The 21635-nt window shown below is 44.8% G+C and overlaps 1 protein-coding gene across 1 annotated transcript in view; it reads left to right on the top strand.

The window, feature by feature from the left end:
* Positions 1–270: 270 nt before the first annotated feature.
* The window catches only part of PGM2 (phosphoglucomutase 2), a 31082-nt gene continuing 9717 nt past the window's right edge, over positions 271–21635 (top strand). Inside the window, exons 1-8 of the mRNA XM_084856957.1 lie at positions 271–440; positions 12446–12613; positions 15917–16023; positions 17139–17223; positions 18491–18574; positions 18823–19016; positions 19810–19999; positions 20474–20571. Of these exons, the coding sequence (XP_084713083.1) occupies positions 372–440; positions 12446–12613; positions 15917–16023; positions 17139–17223; positions 18491–18574; positions 18823–19016; positions 19810–19999; positions 20474–20571 (995 nt within the window). The 5' untranslated portion in view covers positions 271–371. The remainder of the gene's footprint in view (positions 441–12445; positions 12614–15916; positions 16024–17138; positions 17224–18490; positions 18575–18822; positions 19017–19809; positions 20000–20473; positions 20572–21635) is intronic.

The raw sequence follows: 21635 nt of genomic DNA, 5'->3' as shown, positions 1-21635 counted from the left end.
CATGCGTGGTGATGCTGGGCCACTCGGCCTAACTTACCTCACAGGGCCGCTGTGAGGATATTTTTTAAAACCTCCACATTTGCAAGCTGAAGGAAAAGAGGGGTCGACACATCCGGAGTCAGGGAAAATGAGCGGCATCCTCCCCGCTGCCGAGGCCGGCCCAGCTCCTGCCCTGCCGCCGCCCGCTTCCTGCCTCGATCGCCTGCTCGGCGGTCCGCCCGCCAGCGCCTCCGCCGCCTCAGAGGCGGGGCCGCGGCTGGCCGCCTGGGCGGCGTGCGTGTGCCCACGGCCCGGGAAGGGCGCCGCTCCTCCGCGGCTGCGTCCTCTTCCTGAGCGGCCCGCGGCGAGAGGTCGGTGGCGCTGGGGAAAGGATGGCTGCGGCCACGGAGGAAGCCACGCCGGCTCAGGCAGCCGCTGCTCAGTGGCTGCTCTGGGACGAGGTGAGAGCGGGGCGGCGGGGAGCACGCGGAGGGGCCGGGCAGGCGGCGAGGGCGCAGGCGGCGCCGGCGGCCGCTGCTCGTCTTCCTCGCTGCGGCGGGAAGCCTCCTCTGCGGCCGGGCGCCTTCCCCGTCCCGCTGCTGTTGGGCAACGGCGCGAACCGCGCTGCGGCGGCGCGCTGGCGTGTTCACAAGCGCCTCGCGTGAACTGGGCACTCGTAGCTACGGTCGCGCCGGGGTGGCCGTCGTTGCCGCTCTCGGGCTTTTCAGCCGGGCTGGCCCGATGCGAAAGAGGCCGGAGCTTCGGCGCCTTTAAGAGCTGCGTGGAAGGGATTTCCGACGCGCCGGCTTGCGCGACCCCGGCTGAAGCTCGCTCTCCTGAAAGGTGCGGGGGTCCCGGCCTGTTTTGCGCCTGGCCGGCCTGTTTTGTGAACCGCCCAGCGAGCTTCGGCTATTGGGCGGTATAGAAACTAACTAACTAACTAACTACATACATACATGCATGCATGCATACATACATACAATTTTCAGAGCACAACCACCTCGTGGGCTCGTGGCAGGAGAAAGGGTTTGAATCAGAGACGTTTTGGTTTGTCGCGCCATCTGTTTCAGTGCAATTCTGTGCAGGTCTACTCAGGAATAAGCCCCGTTGAGTTCCATGTGACTTGCTCCCACGTAACGGTATCTAGGGTTACACGTCCTAGCACCAGCGCTTGTCTTGCCCTGCATGCAAACCTTTGCGCGTTTGCTCTGAAGTAAGCCCCACTGTGATGGGTCAGGTTTACTCCTTGTATTAAGGATTTCAGGCTTGCTTTCCTTGCTGAGGATTGCAGCCCAACAGTGCAATCCTATGTATATTTACTCAGAAGTTAGTCCCACAAGTTCAATGATGCTTACCCCCCAGTAAGTTTAGGATTGCAGCCATAGTTAGGGTTAGCAGGTCCAGAGCCTGAGGTCACCTTCATGTCATCCGTATACCCCAGGGCATTATTATTTGTTAAACTTGTATAATGTATTATGAGTTTTATTTAAATATATTTATCTCTTTAGTTAAAGCAACTGTAACACTTCCCACAGCCACTCAAGGTGGTTTCAGCTTTAATGACACCATTAAATTGAATGTATACCAGACACTTTGGGGTGGAGGTAGCAGAGTATGAGCCTAGACAGACTGGGTTTGCACAACATGCTAACACACGCTCAGTGGTTGAGTGTGGATTGTTGTTGAACTGTGGGTTAGCTTGTTGTGTGAACAGCCCCAGTGAGTTAGACTAATCACTAGATGACGGATAGCCAACCTGTATGAACCTGAGCACACTCCGGGAGAGAGTGGAGGACAGGAAGGCCCGGCGTGCTATGGTTCATGGGGTCACGAAGAGTCAGACACGACTTAACGACTGAACAACAACAAGCCAACCTGTGGATGCGTGCCAGAAGTAGCACAGGCAGCCTGAGTTGGTGGCACTCCTGAACAGGAGCAGCGTGACCCGTGGGCCTTTGTGGCCTGGCTGTGGCATAAAACTGGGCTGGCATGGACTCCTTTTTCCCTCTCCCACACTGCCCTACTGCCTGCTCCATGGCTGACTAGAGGCAGAGCTGTTGGACCTGCTAGCGTACCATAGTGTGTGCCAAGGTAGCCACTATCTTTTACCTTGGAGTTGACTGCCCACTTGCCAGAAGGGCTGACCACCAGTAGACCAGATGACCTCTTGTTTTCTAAGACTGAGTTTGCCATGCATAGTTCCCATTGAAGTCTGTGGGGCTTAAGTTACTCACGACTAACTTTTCACACTGATTTCAGTGGGGCCTAAGGGTGGCAAACGTAGTCTGGAACCAGCCGGTATTTAGGTAAACGTGATGTGCAGAGGCAGGGTGAAAAACACCATGTACAGCGGGGGTGGATAATTACTGGAACGACCTACATGCTGCAATTAAGGTCACTTATTTCTACGTATCCTACTTCCTTCCCTATCCCTAAATGGTTCTTCCTCATCTTAGCATGTAGCTGTGGCCTGATATGAGAGGGCCCGTCCCATGTCAAGATGAAGCACTACCCAGCCCATTTCTTGAAGTCTTGATGCTTATTTGTTCTCTGCTAGCACCCTTGTGCCCATTAATTTTAGTCACAGGTTTGCTGCAGGGGTCCCGCCTTCCTTCCCTGATACATAGATGGAGACGTTCCGCAGTCACTATGGAAGTAGTGAAAATAGCAGCTTTATTTCCTCCAAAAGTAATCCTATGGCCCCTAGTCAGAGTCTGGGAAGCTGTAGAATAGTTCAGATTCCTGGATCCAAAGTCAGAGACACCACTCTGACCTCAGATCCAGGAGTCTGAGCTCCCCTCCCCCTCGCAGCCGGTACCCTCGGAGGGAAGGGAAAGGGGGTGTGGCGGGAAGGGATGGCTTATACTGTATCCTCAGCCTCCTTCCCTCCCCCTCTCCTACACCTCAGCTAGACGGGCAAAATCCCATCCAGCGAAAATACAGAGCTGGAGGAGCACGGAGGTGAAGATTGCCTCTGCCATGCCTCCTGCTCTGCTTTGGATGGCTGTAAGCCTCCAAGTTCGGAGGCTTGTAGCCATCCCCATAGGATTGCGCTCTAAGGTACCTATCCCACAGACCTTACCTTGGGAATTACTGGCACCTTTATTTCATGGAGATTACTTGATGGAGACTCACAGAAGCATTAAGCATGGGTTGCTGATAATAGGTGGGGATACGGGGAGCAACCCATAGATTTTACTTATTCATTTATTATAGGTTGGAATAAACAAGTGGGCCTATAAACAACAATGTATTCTTGGGTGGGTGGCCATTGCCCTTCTTATCTTCAAAACCCAGCAAGACCATTTATTTACCCTGTGACTACACTTTCTGTACTCTGCCAATGCCCAGTGTATCCTTTATCAGCAGGCAAAACATATGATTATGGTTGTCCAGCACATATACTGGGTCACATGCCCAGTTCATCATATTATGATTATATTATATTATGAATGGGTTACAGTACGTACTGTACTCTACAAACATGCGTAGCGATGACATTAGTGACTATCAAAATTAAATTTTAGAAATCTCTAAAGGCATTTTATTCAAGTCTGGTAGTAAAATTAGCTGAGTCAGCACCACTCATATTTCAATAGTGTTCTTTAACTTTAGTGGCTTTCTTCCTATCTCTAAGTTGTGTTCCTTTTTTAGTTTAAGGGAAACTTCACTTATATGTTTTTATGTAAAATATACGCTGCCTTGCTTACATAAATAGCTTTAATTCCCCCAAAACAGTTGGAACCATTTTCTTCTGATGATCATGCTTTGTAATAGTTCAAGTTCCCTTAACATTTCAGGCAGTCTTTAATGAATTATTATTAACCCTCCAGTGGTTGGAACTGGGAAGCATGATACAATATGCAAGATCTTCATGCTGTGACCTCTGGAACTTAATAGTTATTGAACAATCCCATTCTAAATCTGTGTAACATCTATATGCAGTTCAGTCCTAAAAGTCCAATGTCCAAGGCAGGTATGCAACAATCTTCATACCAATTACTTTTGAAATAGTACTGTTTATATATATATATGGACCTACTCCTCAGTAAGTGGTTGGAGGAATGTAACTTTTGGTTTTATATCAGAAGGTGGTTGCAAAACCTAAAGTAAAGTTCAGCTGAGATCACTGTCCTGATAAGCTCGATGGTTGTCTTTACTATTACAAAACAAGGATCCATCTTGGCAAGCTATTACACATATCGATCCTTCAATCCTTGGATGAACAGAGTGCCTACCTAAAACATCTGGGCAAATACTTGTCCATAAGATTCATTGTTTAGGACTCAGTAATATGCCGCGGTGGCTTAGTGGTTAAGATGCTGAACTGCAGACCGGAAGGTCGGCAGGACAGCAGTTCGAGACCTGAGTGTTGTGTGACGGAGTGAGCTCCCATCTTCAGTCCCAGCTCCTGCCAACCTAGCAGTTCGAAAGCAAGAAGTTGCAGTAGATAAATACGTACCACTTTGGCAGGAAAGGTAACAGTGTTCCTTGCACCTCGGTGTTCAGTCACATGACCACAGAAGCGTCTTCGGACAGCGCTGGCTCTTCGGCTTAGAAATGGAGATGAGCACCACACCCTAGAGTCGAACACGACTGGCTGGGGACACCTTTACCTTTAATACGTTACAAGATTTGCCTGATCTTGAATTAAACCAGAATGAGTGCCATCTTACTGACTGCTGGTCTTATATGAACTTCCAAAGATTATGATACCACTGACTTCCATCTCTCAGAATCCTGAGACAGGGAGGGAGTAGGATTATGGAACAAACATTGATTGCCACTCCTTTGTCCTTCATTAATCCTGTTTTTCCTTCTGCCTCCTTGCTGTACTTTCCTCTGTTCATTGCACCAACAGCTGTTTGTAGTATAGTGTAGTAGCTGAAAGAGTGAGCTGGATGTCCTTGGTTCAGATCTCACCTTAAAGTTCAGATCTCACCTTAAACTAAATGTCATGGCAGCAAATGTATTTATTTATCAACCCTAAAATGTGTATGCCATAACCAATAACAACAAAATTAATAAAAATCCATTTTAAAATTTGGCTAAAGCAGAAACAAAAATGTAAAACTAATATGTTTCACTCTCCATTGCCTCAGACCCCAGTCACAAAAGCTTGGTAGAAGATAATGCTTTTCTCTGCCCCCAGAAAGAGGCAAAATATGAGGTTAAGGGTGCAATCCTATGGCAGACTTGGAGGCTTATGGGCATCCTATGCAGAGCAGGAGGAGCTGCAGAGGTGATCTTCGCCTCCACGCTCGTCCCACTCTGCATTTTGGCTATTTTCCCCCTTCATGTTCCTCCTGCTCCATGTTTTAGTTATTTCCCCCCTTCATGCTCCTCCCCCTCTGCATTTTGGCTTTTTCACCTATCTAGATGGAGTGTGTCGAAGCTGGAAGGAAGTAGGCTGGGAAGGCTTGAGGAGATGTCATATCCCGGCTTCCCCTGTGCCCTCCCCTCCCTTCCCACCAGCACCCCCCTTTACCTCCTCTCTGAGGTCACCTTTGCGATCTCGGAGAGCTAGCTGGCATGGTTCTCTCCATGCCGGCAGGGATGGGGGGAGGGGAGTGCGGATTTATAGGAAGTGGAAAGAAGGCCAAGTAACAAAGGAAGAGTACAGGCAGGTAGCACAGAACTGTAGGGATGGTGTCAGGAAGGCTAAAGCTGAGAACGAGCTGAGGTTAGCGAGGGATGCTAAAAACAACAAAAAGGCTTTCTTCAGCTACGTGCATAGTAAAAGGCAGAGGAAAGAAATGGTTGTTCAGCTATTAAATAAGGATGGCAAAACGGTAACAGATGACAAAGAAAAGGCAGAGGTGCTCAATGCCTACTTTGGCTCAGTCTTCTCCCAAAAGAGGGTCTATGACCCCCCTGGCAAAGGCGAAGTACAGGCTGGATTGCAGCTTGAGATCGATAGGCATATGGTCAAGGAACACCTAATTACTTTGAATGAGTTCAAATGTCCAGGGCCAGATTAACTGCATCCTAGAGTAATAAAGAAACTGGCAGAAGAACTCTCAGAACCGCTGTCTATTCTCTTTGAGAAATCATGGAGGACGGGGGAAGTGCCAGATGACTGGAGGAGGGCTTGTCCCTATCTTCAAAAAGGGTAAAAAAGGAGGAACCTGGGAACTACAGACCAGTCAGTCTGACATCAATCCCTGGGAAAATTCTGGAGCAGATGATAAAGCAATGCATCTGTAAGCACCTTGAAAACAATGCAGTGATTACTCGAAGCCAACATGGATTTGTCAAAAACAAGTTCTGCCAGACGAATCTGATCTCATTTTTTGATCAAGTCACCTCCCTTGTGGACTGTGGGAATGCTGTAGACATCATATACCTTGACTTCAGCAAAGCTTTCAACAAAGTGCCCCATGATATCCTGATGAGCAAACTAGCTCAAAGTGGGCTAGAAGAAACAACGATCCGGTGGATCCACAGTCGGCTACAGAGTCGGACTCAAAGAGTGCTTATCAATGGGACCTTCTCAAACTGGGAAGAGGTAACGAGTGGGGTACTGCAGGGCTCAGTCCTGGGCCCAGTGCTCTTCAACATTTTTATTAATGACTTGGAGGAGGAGGTGCAGGGAATGCTGATCATATTTGCAGATGACACAAAATTGGGCGGGATAGCTAATACTTTGGAAGACAGAAACACAATTCAAAGTGATCTGGATAGACTGGAGCGCTGGGCAGAAAACAACAGAATGACATTTAATAGGGATAAATGCCAAGTTCTGCACCTAGGAAAAAGAAACCAAATGCACAGTTACAAGATGGGGGATACATGGCTCAGCAACACTACAAGCGAGAAGGATCTTGGCATTGTTGTCGATCACAAGCTGAATATGAGCCAACAATGTGATGTGGCTGCAAAAAAGGCAAATGCTCTTTCGGGCTGCATTAATAGAAGCATAGCTTCCAATTCACGGGAAGTACTAGTTCCCCTCTACTCAGCACTGGTTAGGCCTCATCTGGAGTACTGTGTCCAGTTCTGGGCACCACACTTTAAGAAGGATGCAGACAAACTGGAGAGGGTTCAGAGGAGGGCAACAAAGATGATCAGGGGACTGGAAACAAAGCCCTATGAAGAGAGACTGAAAGAACTGGGCATGTTTAGCCTTGAGAAGAGAAGACTGAGGGGAGATATGATAGTGCTGTTCAAGTACTTGAAAGGTTGTCACAGAGAAGAAGGCCAGGATCTCTTCTTGATCATCCCAGAGTGCAGGACACGGAATAATGGGCTCAAGTTACAGGAAGCCAGATTCCGGCTGAACATCAGGAAAAACTTCCTGACTGTAAGAGCAATATGACAATGGAACCAATGACCTAGGGAGGTGGTGGGCCCTCCCACACTGGAGGCGTTCAAGACGAGGCTGGACAGCCATCTGTCAGGGATGCTCTGACTTGGATTCCTGCATTGAGCAGGGGGTTGGACTCAATGGCCTTGTAGGCCCCTTCCAACCCTACTATTCTATGATTCTATGATTCCTGGATCCACTGTTGGTGCAGTGTCTCTGACCTCAGATCCAGGAATCCAAATGGTCCAAGGGCCCCCAGACTCTGTCTAGGGGCCATAGGATTGCTCCCTAAGTGAGCTGCTGGGAGGTGGCATTCTACACCATGGGGGCTACTGCTGAAAAAGCCCTGATCCTAGTGCATGCCAAACTGACATCCATGAAATATAGTATGCTTAGCAGGGCCTCACTGACATCTATATGTTCATATGGTAGGACAGCCTTCCCCAACTTGGTGCCTTCCATTTGTTTTCGACTTCAGCTCCCATCACCATGGACAATAGTCAAGAATCCTGGGAATTGTTGTGAACAACATCTGGAGGGCACCAGGCAGGGGAAGCTGTGGTAGGAGATACTCAGTATCTAGACTATTTAGCACTGTATAGGTCAAAACCAGCACTTTCAGTTGGGCCCAGAAATTCACTGGTAATCAGTCTGCCACAATTACATAGAAACCAGTGGGTGGAAGACCTGATTTAGACAGCAAAATAGGTATATGGTTGGAGATGGTGGCATCCATTCCCCCACCCCTTGTAGTGTAACTCCCCACAGTCTGTCCTCCAAAACTGTTCTTTCCCCAGCTGGGCTCTTTTCTGGTGTTGAGGTATGGTATCTGGCTGCATAGAAATGACATGCAGGGAGGTAAGTTGGGGGGGTGGGTTCTCTGTAGACACCAGTAGTGTAGTGGCAAATTCAGAAGTGCAGGGTCCCTTTGTGATGCCCCCTTCTAAAATTGTACAACCTTGTAAGATATACAGCCTTAAACTGGGATCCCAAAACAGTGCATCTGAGAGTAAGGCATTTTAGGTTTTCAAAATATGATACTCTATGGAAGCTTTACCCTCTCAACTCAGCCTCCATGGACAGATCCCTTCTCATTTAAACAGCTCCCTTGGACACTCCCTTAGCACCCCAACATTACCCATTCGCCTTTCCTAAGCTCATTCATTATATCTTTCCCATCCCGCAACAGAAATGTCCACACACCCAGCTGGATTGAGACACTCGCACACACACACACACACACCTTCTTTCTCCTCTCCCCCCAACTGATTTTTTTCTGTTTCCCTTCCCTCCACCAGGGTTTGTTTTCCCAGATACATGCCAACCTTGTACCAAAAAGTTTAACTGACAGAGCAGGTTGCATTTGGCAGTTCTGCTTACTGTAGGAATTAATGTTCAAGAATTAACAGTGCAATCCAATGGGTCTTTATTTCGAATTAAGTTTACAGAGATCTTGGGAAGGCAGCTAAGGCTGCAGCCCTAGGCACACTTGCCTGGGAGAAAGCCCAATTGGCAATTGAACATAGTGGGACTGACTTCTGAGTAAACATGCATAGGATTGTGTGATAAACCCTAAAAACTGGCACAAACCAGCCACCTGCCCTGCCCCATAAGTAAATAATGGTGGCAGCCCCCCCCCCCCCCCCGCTGCTGCCATGGCCAGCAGCAGCCCTGAATGGGTGGCAATTGTTGTAGGAGACGAGGGCAGCGCCAGGCGCACAGGCACAGAGCAGGGACGGGCGGAGAAGGAAGGGGGTCGAGAGGAGGCTGCAGAGCTCCATCAGGCTCCCTCGCTTGCTTTGTCTGGCCAGCTCTGAGACAAGAGGCAGCCGCCCGCACTCCCTCTGCTCCCTCCTCCTTCCCTAGCAGACTGCGACCCAGCTGTGGGCTGGCTTCAAAAAAAGTGCCGGAGCAAAGCCCTGGCACGACCTGCCACCACTGCACCGCTGGTATACACACTCGTTTTGTTGCCCCAATCACTTAGAAAGTATGGGAGGGGGAAAACTGATTTAGGGCACAATCCTATGCATGGTGTGGAGAACGTGGATAGGGAGACATTTTTCTCCCTCTCTCACATTACTAGAACCCAGGGTCATCCCATGAAGCTGATTGGTGGGAGATTCAGGACAGATAAAAGGAAGTACTTCAACACAGCGCATAGTTAAACTATGGAATCGCTACCTCAACATGTAGTGATGGCCACCAATTTGGATGGCTTTAAAAGGGGGTTGGATAAATTTCTGGAGGGAAGGCTGTCAGTGGCTTCTAGTCCTGATGGCTATGTGCTACCTCCTGTATCAGAGGCAGTATGCCTATGTACACCAGTTACTGGGGAACATGAGAGGGAGAGTGCTGTTGCATTCATATCCTGCTTGTGGGTTCCTTGTCGACAGCTGGTTGGCCACTGTGTGAACAAAATGCGGGCCCCTTGGTCTGATCCAGCATGGCTCTTCTTATCTTCTTATGTTTTAACAGAAAAACTCATACAACTCCCAGCATTCCCTAGCCAGCATGGGGAATGCTGGGAGTTGTAGGTCTTTTTCTGTCTAAACATGCATAGGATTGCACCCTTAAATGTATATCTGTTGTCATTGTATCTAGTCTGGCTCTTGAGTGCAAACTCACTAGGTAGCCTTGGGCAAGCCTCATCACCTGCCCACCCGAGTCTGCACTGCAGCATGTGAATAAGACCTACCTAAGGCCTTCCTTATGGTTCCGTTATAAGAATTATTGAGATAATGCATGTGAAGCACTTTATTCCTTCTTAGCATTTAAAACAAATGCTAAGTATCGTTATCCATCCACTTTCTTCTCTACACCTAATAATTAATGGGATAATCTGAGCTTTAGCCATTCTACTTCCATATTCAGAATTATGTGTTTTTGGGGGGTAAATATTCCTTTCAGAGGCGCTGCATGGCTGTGAAGTTCAGGCATCTCTGAAAATATATAATATTGTGCTTCTATGAAGCATGCTAATGGGAAGTTATAAAAGTATGTTTCTGTTATTGGAGGCAGGAATTAACATCACAATCTTTCCTTGGTTTGGAATATTTCTTCAAAAATAAGCAAGTACCAATGGGAAATTAGATTCTCATGTTGTTCTTCCTCGTTCTTCTTGCAATTTGAACAAGAAATTTTTTAATTATTGAAGATAATCACTGATATGTAATAGTGTAGGAATGGAAAGTCCATAAGGATAATGGAGGATCAGCAGTTAAAGTTACAAAATTAAGACAAAATCTGCAATCACAAAAAAGATCTCTGCTACAAACCTCACAGATATGAATAAGAGTTGGACATGTGCAGTATTGAATTGGTTTGAAAGCTGATCCTACAGTGGACAACCAGTTAAACGGATGCCACTTTACCAAACCAAACTGGTTTTGACATAAAAGCCTTTATAGCTTGGGCCCTACTGTGCTCAGTCACAATCAAGAGCTATTGTTCTTATGCAGGGATGGGGAACTTCTGGTCTGCAGGCCAGATTGTCAGGAGCACCCTAACTGCCTCTTAAAGTCCCTTCCAGTTGCCAAAACAAGATGCAGACAAAAGGGATTCTTTCCAAGTCTTTATTCCTTTACAACCTAATGACTCTTTCAGGTGCTAATTGCCAGCGACTAAGGAAGGAACTCCATATTGTATCATAGCAGAGTAACCTAAGCTGCATGTACACAGTTGGTCCCCATTTGGAGAAAGGCAGGAAAAGCTCTGAAACATATGGGTTAGGAGGGGAGGCTCCTGCCCTTACCCATGGGGCATCGGGACGCAGCCATTTCCGTAGCGCCAGGCGGGCTGAGCACCTCCTCTCGGCGCCCTCCACCTCATGCGTCTCTCTGTGCCGGCGCCTTGCGTCTAGCAACAACCGTTCTCCTGCTCTTTTGCTGCCAGGGTCACTATCTCTCTCAGGAATGCGAACGGGGGGGGGGGGCCTCTCCCTGCAGCTGCGCCTCTGAGAGACAAGCGGGCTCCTCTCCCACGGGTTGTAGCTCTTCCTCATAATCAGAGCTGCTTTGGGGCTCTATGGGCTCAGTTCCAGCCCTGACACAGATATGGCCTGTGTGGGTTTCCATCTGCCCCACCAGCTTCTTCTCCAGGCCCTGCCCCTTCAGCTGTTTAACATGTGCTACATGTATAAAATACTTTGTAAATGCCATAATAATATGTTGATGTTCACATCTGTATTGTGATGTAAACAACTCTCCCATAGCCTCTCTCCTAAGCTTCGAAAATCTGCTGAACTTTCAGGGTTAAAAAATATAATGAGACTTTTTCATTCAGCTGGTATATGGTATTGTAGGGATTGTGATTGACAATATAATCCATTGTTGCTATGAGCCCCTTCTCATATTGCCTTTGTGGTGAGGGAGCTGTTGTGGTGCACTTCTTTCCAATGCTGTGAAATAACATAGTTGGCTGTGAAGACAATAAGATAAAGCATGTTGTGGCTCCTTCCCCATGCAGGCATTGGCGCAGTTTCTGGAAAAGGCATGTGGGGTGTGGGGAACCACAACATAGGCTCCCCACACATGTGTTCGGGGTTCCAATGTTCTTTTTGTGGTGCTGTGCTGTGGTATCCCCTGCACTTTGAAGGCAAAGGGGTACTGTGTATACTATGTGAATGGACTTCCTTGGGAGCCATTGTGGCTAAAAGGAGTCTATAAATCAAGACATTGTGTAAAATTTAGCTGTGATATGCTGCCTTTTAAAACATCTGAGACCCCGAGATTTAGAACAATGGCTTTCAAACTTTGTACATTTATGGAAACCTTTCCACATTGTGTTCCCTGCAAGGGAACCCTTAGGCATCGCTGAAGATTCTGGGGTTTCTTCTTGGCTGTACAGTTCACACAAGGTGCTGGCCAAGATTGTTGGCCCTTGGTCCACTTGAACTAAGAGTAAGACTGGGAAGATATCCAACATTCCTACACCTTGTGGGGAAGCATCGATAATGATGGTGGACAGCAAGCTGTCTTTCAGGGAATTCTCCATCACTCATTTTCCTGATGGGGGAACTCTTGATAGTTTCAAAGGAACCTTGGGGTTCCTTGGCTGAACAGTGTCAGAATTGCTTCCCAAGAACAAACAGCAAGGAATGTATGGTTTTACATTAAAGGCTTCTTAAATTCTAAAATGAAATCCAGGTGAATTCTTTTACAGAATCCTAAAACCTCAGAAATAGTGAAGCAGCTGGTTGCAAAAGGAAACACAGAAGAACTCCAACAATGCTTTGGTTCACGGATGGAATTCGGGACTGCAGGACTCCGAGCAGCCATGGGAGCGGGAACATCCCGGATGAATGATTTGACTGTTATTCAGACTACTCAGGTACCAAATTTAAATGAATGTGCCTTTTTAAAAGCAAGTGTGTTCCTTTTTCCCAAGCAGTGGCTATAATTGCCAGAAAGGAAGTTGAGTACATTTCTCTTATTGTCAATAGGACTTAAGCCCATCTTGTTTTCTTTTAATTGCCCCAGAAGTTTGTAATAACAACACAATTATGTGTGTTTTCCCTTAAAATTTGAAGGTTGTTTTATTTATAAGGACTACAGTGACCTTATACTGCTTCTCTTCAACTGACCAGTCAACATTCCATCAATGTCACTGAAAGTACTTTTAAGTGTTGGATATTTTTTGAAAAAAACCCATGAAAGCCTATTTGAGGTAATTAAACTGTGTCTCAAAATGGCCATAATTTTTGTAGCTTGTACACATATTCAGTTTCCAAGTTAGGAGTAAGGAGCTGTTGTATCTGTAAGCAGCCGTGTAAAGTATGGCTTGGTTGTTACTAAGGAGTGTACTGAAGTGTAGGGGCAGAATAATAGAATAAGGAAGTCACAAGACATATGTCCAAAAATAAGCAAGGTACGTTGCTGCAAGGATAATGGACCACTAGATGAAAATGGAGTACTAATTGGGACAGGTTCTGTAATGAAGAGGAAAGCATACAAGCTATTTGCATTATTTACAAATGGGGCCAGACTGACTGCAAAGCCCCACAATTCAACTGTTGTTGTTTCCACATGGCCAGAAAATTGCTCAACGAAGATGGCAGCAATTTATAGGCCATGTTACCACTTGTCCCATGTGTAGACATGGATAGTACAGGTGCTTCATCTTTCTCATATGTAGACAAGATGACACTGTGTGTGCTTTGCTGCTATCTTTGAGTGATTGTCCAGCAGTGCGGGACCAGCGTGGGTGGCAGCCCTCCCAAACCCAGTGGACTAAGACCAATATCCTGCCCATTCCATACCAGGTATACCAGCATAAATCAGCCGCTCATAGGGATTCTCATAATGGCGGATCATAATTAATCGTTTTTTCCTCTACGTTAACCTTTTCATGTCATGTCTGTAAGAGAATACTTGATTTACGGTACCAGTCATAAATATTTGCACTGGCGTATCTGCAACATGGTGATATAATGGCCCTGCGGTGCTAGTACAAAATCATGGCTTGGGACATTGGCCAAGTTTGCACAATTGCAGGGTGGTTAATAAGCCACAGTGGCTTGTTAACCATCCTGCGTGTGGCTTGTTGCCGTGGTTAGCAAGCCACCCAGAACCCATGGGCTGTCGTAAGGTTCTATGGTGCCTTGATAACCATGGTAACAAGCCACCCTGGCCGGGTTCACATGACACAACAAGCCACTCTGCCAAGGGTAATTATGTTACTCTCCCCAACAGGCAGGGAAAACAGGCCACTGTGGCTTATTTCCCAAGCTGCCATTGTGTGAACTGGGCCATTTTGTTGGCACTATGGTCAGCATAGCCCACTGAAAGCACCTTATATACAGAAGCAGTACATATTAGGACAGGGCTGCACAGTATTCTCAGCCCCAAGGGCTGCATGTAATGCTGGCTCTGTGGCCACACAGAAACCCAGATGCACATATACACATGTGTGTACACGCCTGCTCACACTTACATCCAAGCAGTTGTGATAACTGGGGGAGGGAGAGTACAGGTGATGGGGAAATCAGCAGCGTCGATCTTGGCTGAACCTCTTCAGAGGTTCTGCAGTAGAGATGTTATTAAGTGACATTTGAAGTTTGAAATGCCTTTATCATTAACTTATTTTATTAACTCTGCTAATCAAAGTCTCTTCCTTTACGTGTTCACAGTATTTCCCTAAAGGAGAAAAATCCTTGGTTTTTTTAGGAAAGGGGAAAAATAAAATACACTCATTTTGATCTGTGTATATTTGCATTTATTTTAGGTATTTATGTGCTGCTTTTCCGGGAAACCTAAGAAAGCCATTTACATAAAAAAAATACCCAATGAGCATCAATAAAAAATATTATACAATAAAACAGAAAATACAGGTTCATGCTGCATTCTTAAATCAAGTTATCTCCTATCCCATCAGGGCAAGATGGTTCTTCAGAAGCTGTGTGATGTATCCATTTGAATATGTTATAACTTCCTAGGTTGGTATGTGTGGCAGATCAAGCAAATCTTTCATATTTGCATGATCTTACCCCTGTTGCTCGATTAGGAAATTCTATAATCAAATGCCTCCAATAGAATTCTGGAATTAAAAATGAGATTCCAATGCCTAATACCCAGTATGGTCTTCTCACCCAAGAGTAATTAAAATGCCTTATCTTTGAGGTTTGCCAGATGAGAGACGATTGTACCAGGCCATTAGAAATAGATAATTAGTACCTTTTTACTGTTTAGAAAGGAATCAAGATAAGGAGGTGTCAATGTGAAATGTAGGGCTACAACTTTCACTTAGTAGATTATTGTGGAGTTATTAGGTCAGATAAGTGACCAAGAGGCCTCACTGGAGACCGTAAATATGTAAGAAAAACAAGCTCACAAGACAGGAAGATATTGAATAAATATATTTGTGTCAAAAACATACCTATAACAGGTAAAAGAAAAAAAAAGCTAAAATGCTTAGGTATGTTGGTGTGCACATTAATCTTTATAAGAAACTTCAAAATTTGATAATCTTATTTAGACATATGAATATTTAGAGTAGAAAGGTTATCTTTGGAATTCTTGGATAAGAAATATAAACCGTAGTAAAAATAGTTTGATCATATTTTATAGCATCCAAAAAGTATATAAAGGAGACTCGGAACATGCAACAGTGGAAGCTATCCTTTAGGATCAGCTTTCCTTAATGTGTTGCCAGTAGAATCAACCTGGTAAGCTTGATATTGATTACCACTGAAAACTAGCAAGTGTACTCTCCTTAGAAACCTTGTTTAAGAATGATGTTAGATGTTTCATGTGTTTGAATTCATGCATGCATAAGCTGTTGTATTTAGTAGTTTTGTGCTAATACTTGGTAGTAAAAGACAAAAAGACAAATCTTGTCCGAGAGAGTGTTTCTTAAGAACTAGAATTCTCTATTACCCATATCTGAATGAAGTATTGAACTGGCTCTAGATGGCATCCGGTTGTAAGAAAACTCTGACTGTATACACAGGAGACAGGTGATCAGTGGTTGCCAACATACTGACAATATAGTTTGAATCTCTGAACCAGGGCATATGCTGCACATGAAATAGTTTCCTCTTCCCTCCTTTCTTCTAGAGAAGATGTGCCAAACGTCTGTAATAGCCTCACAAAACTGCTCATACTTGTGTCCTTTTTGTTGTTGTTTTGTTTCTAGGGATTCTGTAGGTACCTTGAAAAGAGCCTCAGTGACCTAAAGAAAAGAGGAGTAGTAATTGGTTATGATGCTCGGGCCCATCCTTCGAGTGGAGGTAGCAGCAAAAGGTATACTTGACAATTCTTGCAATGGTTGGTTGGTTATGTGCTTGTTCTGCCATTTTTGAAAGTATTTGCCCCCTGCCATGTCTTTCTCCTTCTCCTGTCCCCTGCTTTTTTCTTGCGTGGATTTGACTCCATAGTGACTGGCATTGGCCCTCCAGGGTTTTCTGACTTCCATCTGGAGATGCTGCTGATTGAACCTGGGACCTTCTGCATGCAAAGGAGGTGCTCTCCTTCTGAATTTCGGCCTCTCCCCCAAAAGGTTATGGTCTTTTTGACCTGGTGAAGGCATTACTATAGCTGGCATCTTGTGTTTTTTCTAGCGTGGAAGATGACTCATGTTTTTCCATGAGTTCCATATTGAAATTTCACAGCTCACTCAAGAACACCACTTGCGTGAGTAGATATTTCCATAGGCAAGCTGGCTGTAGTAACATCTCCATTGACTCTGAGACAGATGCTATAGAATTGCTCTACTTAACTTTAATGGCCAGGCTATGCAATGAGTTTGGATAGTCAGAATTATGCTGCTTCATATGTTAACGTCATACTTTTTCTGTTGTTGAGGTTAACCTCCATGCTGAAAAAGAATGCATTTTGTAACCTATGAAAGGCACTGGGAGTATACCTTCTGCCAGTACACACTTTTAAGGAGTCCAGCATGGTGTAGTTAGCCTAATCTGTGTACTTGCAGTGGAGAACATGGCTGTACCACCCTTGATACATGACCAAATGCACACTGTTTCCAACATGGATGGAGATGGCCTAAAATGACAACTAAACTGCAGATAGGTTCAGTGTAATGCTTACTTAAGCTTTGTGAGAGTATTCCATACTAAATATTATGGAGAGCCAGTGTAGTGTAGTGGCGAGAGTGACGGACTGGGAGCCGGGAGATCCGGGTTCTAGTCCCCACTTGGCCATGGAAGCTCACTGGGTGACTTTGGGCCAGTCACAGCCCAACCTACCTCACAGGGTTGTTGTTGTGAGGATAAAATGGAGGAGGATTGTGTAAGCCACCTTGGGTTCCTTGCAAGAGGAATAAAGGCGGGATATAAATGCAATAATAAATAAATAAACAAACAAACAAATAAATATTGAATTAATTTTCTTACCAATAGATTTGCAAGACTTGCTGCAGCAGCATTCATCAGTCAGGGCGTTCCTGTGCACCTTTTTTCCAGTATAACACCAACTCCTTTTGTGGTAGGTTCTTTTTTCCCCAGTTACCCTATTTATACGTTGTTACAATGGTAGGTAGATCAACAGAATTTATTAAGGTGGCTTCTGCATAAGTTAATCATGTGATGATTATAACCAGTTTTTAAAATATTGAGCTCTAACAATAATTTAGGTTAGATTGCTGCAGTGAATTGTACAGCGGGCTGCCTTTGAAGGTGGTTCGGAAACTGTAGCTCATGCAGAATTCAGTGTTCAGGTTGTTGACCAGGACTAGGCAATGTCAACATACAAGTCCAGTCCTGGCTTACCTGCCCTGGTTGCCAATTTGTTTCTGGGCCAAGTGCAAAATGCTAGTTTTAACCTATAAAGATCTACATGGCTCGAGACCCCAATACCTCAAGGACAACCTCTTCCCGTATGAACCAACCTGGTCCCTGGGGTCAGCTTCAGAGGCCTTTCTCTGAATGCCCCCTCTGAGAGAAGCTCGGGCGGGGGGAGTGTCAGTTTGGGAATGGGCCTTTTCTGTGATAGCCCCGTGTTTCTGGAATGCCCTCTCCAAGGAAGCTTGTTTGGCATCAACATTGCCATCTTTTTGGTGCCAGGCAAAGACGTGCTTATTTTCCCAGACATTTGGACATTTGTTATGGCACCATTGTTGCGGACTGCTCTTGTGGTGGTCATTCCAGATTGTGAGTGGGGAAAGATTTTGTGTTTTGTGGATGAAGACTTTGCATGTTCTATTATTTTCAGATATTTTATTTTATCTAAATAAATTATTTTATTTTATATTATTTATAAATTATTTTTATTTTATTTTTATTATTGTGCTGATTATGATTTATATTGATTTTGGGGGTTTTAATTTTATAATAATTATGGATTTCCATATTGTGTGTGTGTAAGTCACTTCAAGCCTGCTTTTTGTGGTGGCAAGCAACACATAAATTTAATAAATAATAATTTAGAACTCACAGTCCTCTAGGATGTGATAGGTGGTTCTGCTTCTTGCTTCCTCCTGTTGCAGCTCTTCCTCTTTTACATAGCTTTCAGGCTTGGACTTGGTGAGATTGCAGTGGGAACAAGTTCTGTTATTTTCAGATGGAGGGTGGGAGCAAGTGGAAATGTGTTTCCTCATGCTCTTTCTGACATGTATCATTGTCATGAGCTCCTTAGAGGAAGGGCAAGATACAAATGTGATACATATTTCCTAAAAACTTTGAGGGAAATGGGACAATTATTCCATTGAGTTTCCTTCCATTTTAATTTTTACTCTTTTGCTGGTTTTCCATAGCCCTATACAGTAACTCACCTGAAACTTTCTGCTGGAATTATGGTTACTGCATCTCACAACCCCAAACAAGATAATGGTTACAAGGTATTCTCTCACATATCTTTTTCTGAGTTGTTGACATGGATTTGGATATAATATTTTAGCCTTAATTGCACCAGCCAGTGGCCAAAATGGCTCAAGAAGAGACATTGGTTTGCATTTTGGTTAATTTCAATGAGGTTAGGATGGCAGAGTTACTGTTCAAACAAGCTACAAATTATAACAGCAGATGTCAGCTTGAAACTTCCACTAATGGCATTGAAATAGATGCTTATATTCTGTCTGTTGCTTAGGTTTATTGGGAAAACGGCTCTCAGATCATTACACCTCATGATAAAGGAATTGCTCAAGCAATTGAAGAAAACCTAGAGCCATGGTCGCAAGCTTGGGACGACAGCCTGATTGATAAAAGTCCCCTTCTCCATGACCCTTACGCATCTGTTAACAAGGACTACTTTAAAGACATACAGAAGCACTGCTTTCACAGGTGAATTTTCATTTTCCTTACATTTTGGGGGGAAATCTCTATTATTGAATTTTATTACAACAGGGTTAAAACTGAAATGGAGTTGAAATCGGGTTCCCCAAAAGGAAAATGGGAATCTCTTTTGTCCAACAGTTGAAAAGCAGAGCTTAAACTTCTGATGCTGAGGTTTGTGAGGATGAGGGAAGAAATGTTGCATTATTTATCTTAAGCAAGCAACAAAAGCAGAGGCCAACCATTAAAACATGGGAGGCCATCGTCCCCTTGAAATGTAGTCACTGATAAGAGGAGTTCATGTTCCAAAGTTCTCAGCTGATGGCTTATGAAGGAAGATTAACCACCGTGAGATGAAGTGCCTACCCAGAAGGGAACTTGTGGTAGCTCCAGTTTTCCGCCCTCAGCTGTTGGGCAAAGGCATCCAGGAAAGGAATGTCCAAAGCTTTGGGACTGTGTATTTCCTTTTGTTCATCCATTGCCATTTTCCATGCTGTCCTCTGTGCAGGTGCTGTTTGCGGTGGCTGCATGGAGGGAAGCCAACAGATGTGCGAGACATTCCGTGTAACCCTTTTGTAGTTCTTTGTATGTCTATGAGTGCTGTAACTTGCAGGGTAATCATTGCACGGCATTGCTAGAACACATGTTCTGTTTGCACTAGTGTGGCCTGAAGTTCAGAGCCAGACAACTTGTAAGCAATTCTTCAAAACCCAGTTGTAGTTACATAATACAGTACATTTCTTTGTTCTTAACAATAGATAAGCTTATGCCAATTTAATGTCACTGATGTACTTAATTTCAGGAATATAAACAAGGAGACAAAGCTGAAATTTGTCCACACTGCTGTGCACGGTGTAGGCCATGAGTTTGTGCAATCAGCCTTTAAGGCGTTTGACTTTGGCCCTCCATTTGCTGTTCCTGGACAGAAGGGGCCTGATCCAGAATTTCCGACAGTAAAATACCCAAATCCTGAGGAGGGTAAAGGCGTGCTGGTAAACATTATGTAGTAAAATTACTTCCTTCTACATTTCCTTTGTGCCACTTCAAACCTTTCCTGATCATCTATAAACATACTTCTAAATGTGTATCAATTTTCTTTTAAGTTTACATACTCCTATATCTTCTGAAAAAGCTATCGGCATCCCTCCACTTCTTCTGTCCCGCCCTCAGCAACCCTTGCAGTAGCCGGAGGGTTAGTTCAAATGTCACTTGCAGGGAATTGGGAAAGTGATGCAGCCGCATTTCTTCAAGCTGTGCAATTAAAATAATGTGTGAATCAGCACTGAATCATTTCTTTCTATGGCATGTAGTTTCAAGGCTTCATCCGAACTTTTAGGACTCTGTAATAAGCATGCAGGCCTTTTGTATTATGGGTATATGAGACACTGAATATTTTACTTTTGCGTTGATTTTTTTTAAAATCATAATTGGAATTTGGTGCTTTACTTTACCATTGTCTTTTTCAGACGCTATCTTTTGCGTTAGCTGAAAAAGAAGGAGCTCGGATTATTTTAGCCAATGACCCAGATGCTGATCGGCTTGCTGTTGCAGAGAAACAAGAAAGGTCCGTTTGTTTTGCCAATTTCAGTGTTTAGCAATGAGCCCATTGTTAGGAATACCCGAGAGCTATTGAAAGTAAATAATGAAAAAAGGCTGTATGCTTTTTGTTGTTTGGGATATTTTGCTGTAGTCTCCTGCCACTTTCACGTCAGTTGATTGCATGCACATTTGAGTGCCTGCAGAGCTCTAGATTGTTATATAATGTGTGGGATTGTAACTGTACTCCCCTCTTCCCTCAAGCAATCCTAATTTCCTCATCAGTTATGCAATCCTGGATGTTCATCTTCCATTACTGTGGAAACAGCTTTACAGAAACCCTAACTATACAATATTTTATGATGTCAACAAAAACCTCTAGTACAATGCTACCAATTTTCCTAGTACTGTTACACAAACTGGGTGGCAAATTTGTTAGGTTTTTTTCAGAGATAATTTAACCATTCCTCCACCACTCCCATTGCCGATTTGCTACATGTCATGAATTCAGCCTCACAGTCTCTTGTCCCACTTCACAGTCTCTTTGCTAGTATGGGAGCTCCAGTGAGCAGGGTCTGCAGACAAATAGATTTTCCTGATTCCTGTCATATTGGGGACAATTCCAGGTACACATCTCCATAGCACTTGCAAAGTTGCTTCAGATATGTAAATGCAGAAACTATGGGTGGGCATGGGGGTTTCAGATGCAGCCCTCCCCCCCACACATTGAAATAATGTAAGAGGGAAGTCACGGAGCTATGTAGTCTAGCCCTGTCACCACTGGACATATCAACAGGGCACACATGCACACCTGTGCATTCGAGTGGTGTGTACATGCATAGAGCTTCTCCACACAAGAGGGTGACTGATTGGACAGGAACTTCCCTTGGGTAGAGGAGTTCTGTGTGTGTACATCAGTACATGTATAGAGCCCCTTTACATACTGGCCAAATACATAGATGGGGGCAGGGGTGGAGGGGATGGCTTCTGTATACGCCAGGTGGCTGAACTAGCATGCATGGCCCCATGACACTCTCATGCGTTCTTTCAATATGGAGTGGGAGTGTGTCACCTGACTGCCCCCTTGTAAGG

This window comes from Heloderma suspectum, chromosome 5 (genome assembly GCF_057233095.1).
Source record: "Heloderma suspectum isolate Gila_16-S chromosome 5, 16-S_ref, whole genome shotgun sequence".
NCBI lineage: Eukaryota > Metazoa > Chordata > Lepidosauria > Squamata > Helodermatidae > Heloderma > Heloderma suspectum.
Note: the sequence above shows the minus strand (reverse complement) of the source record. Positions and strands in the feature narration are given on the sequence as shown.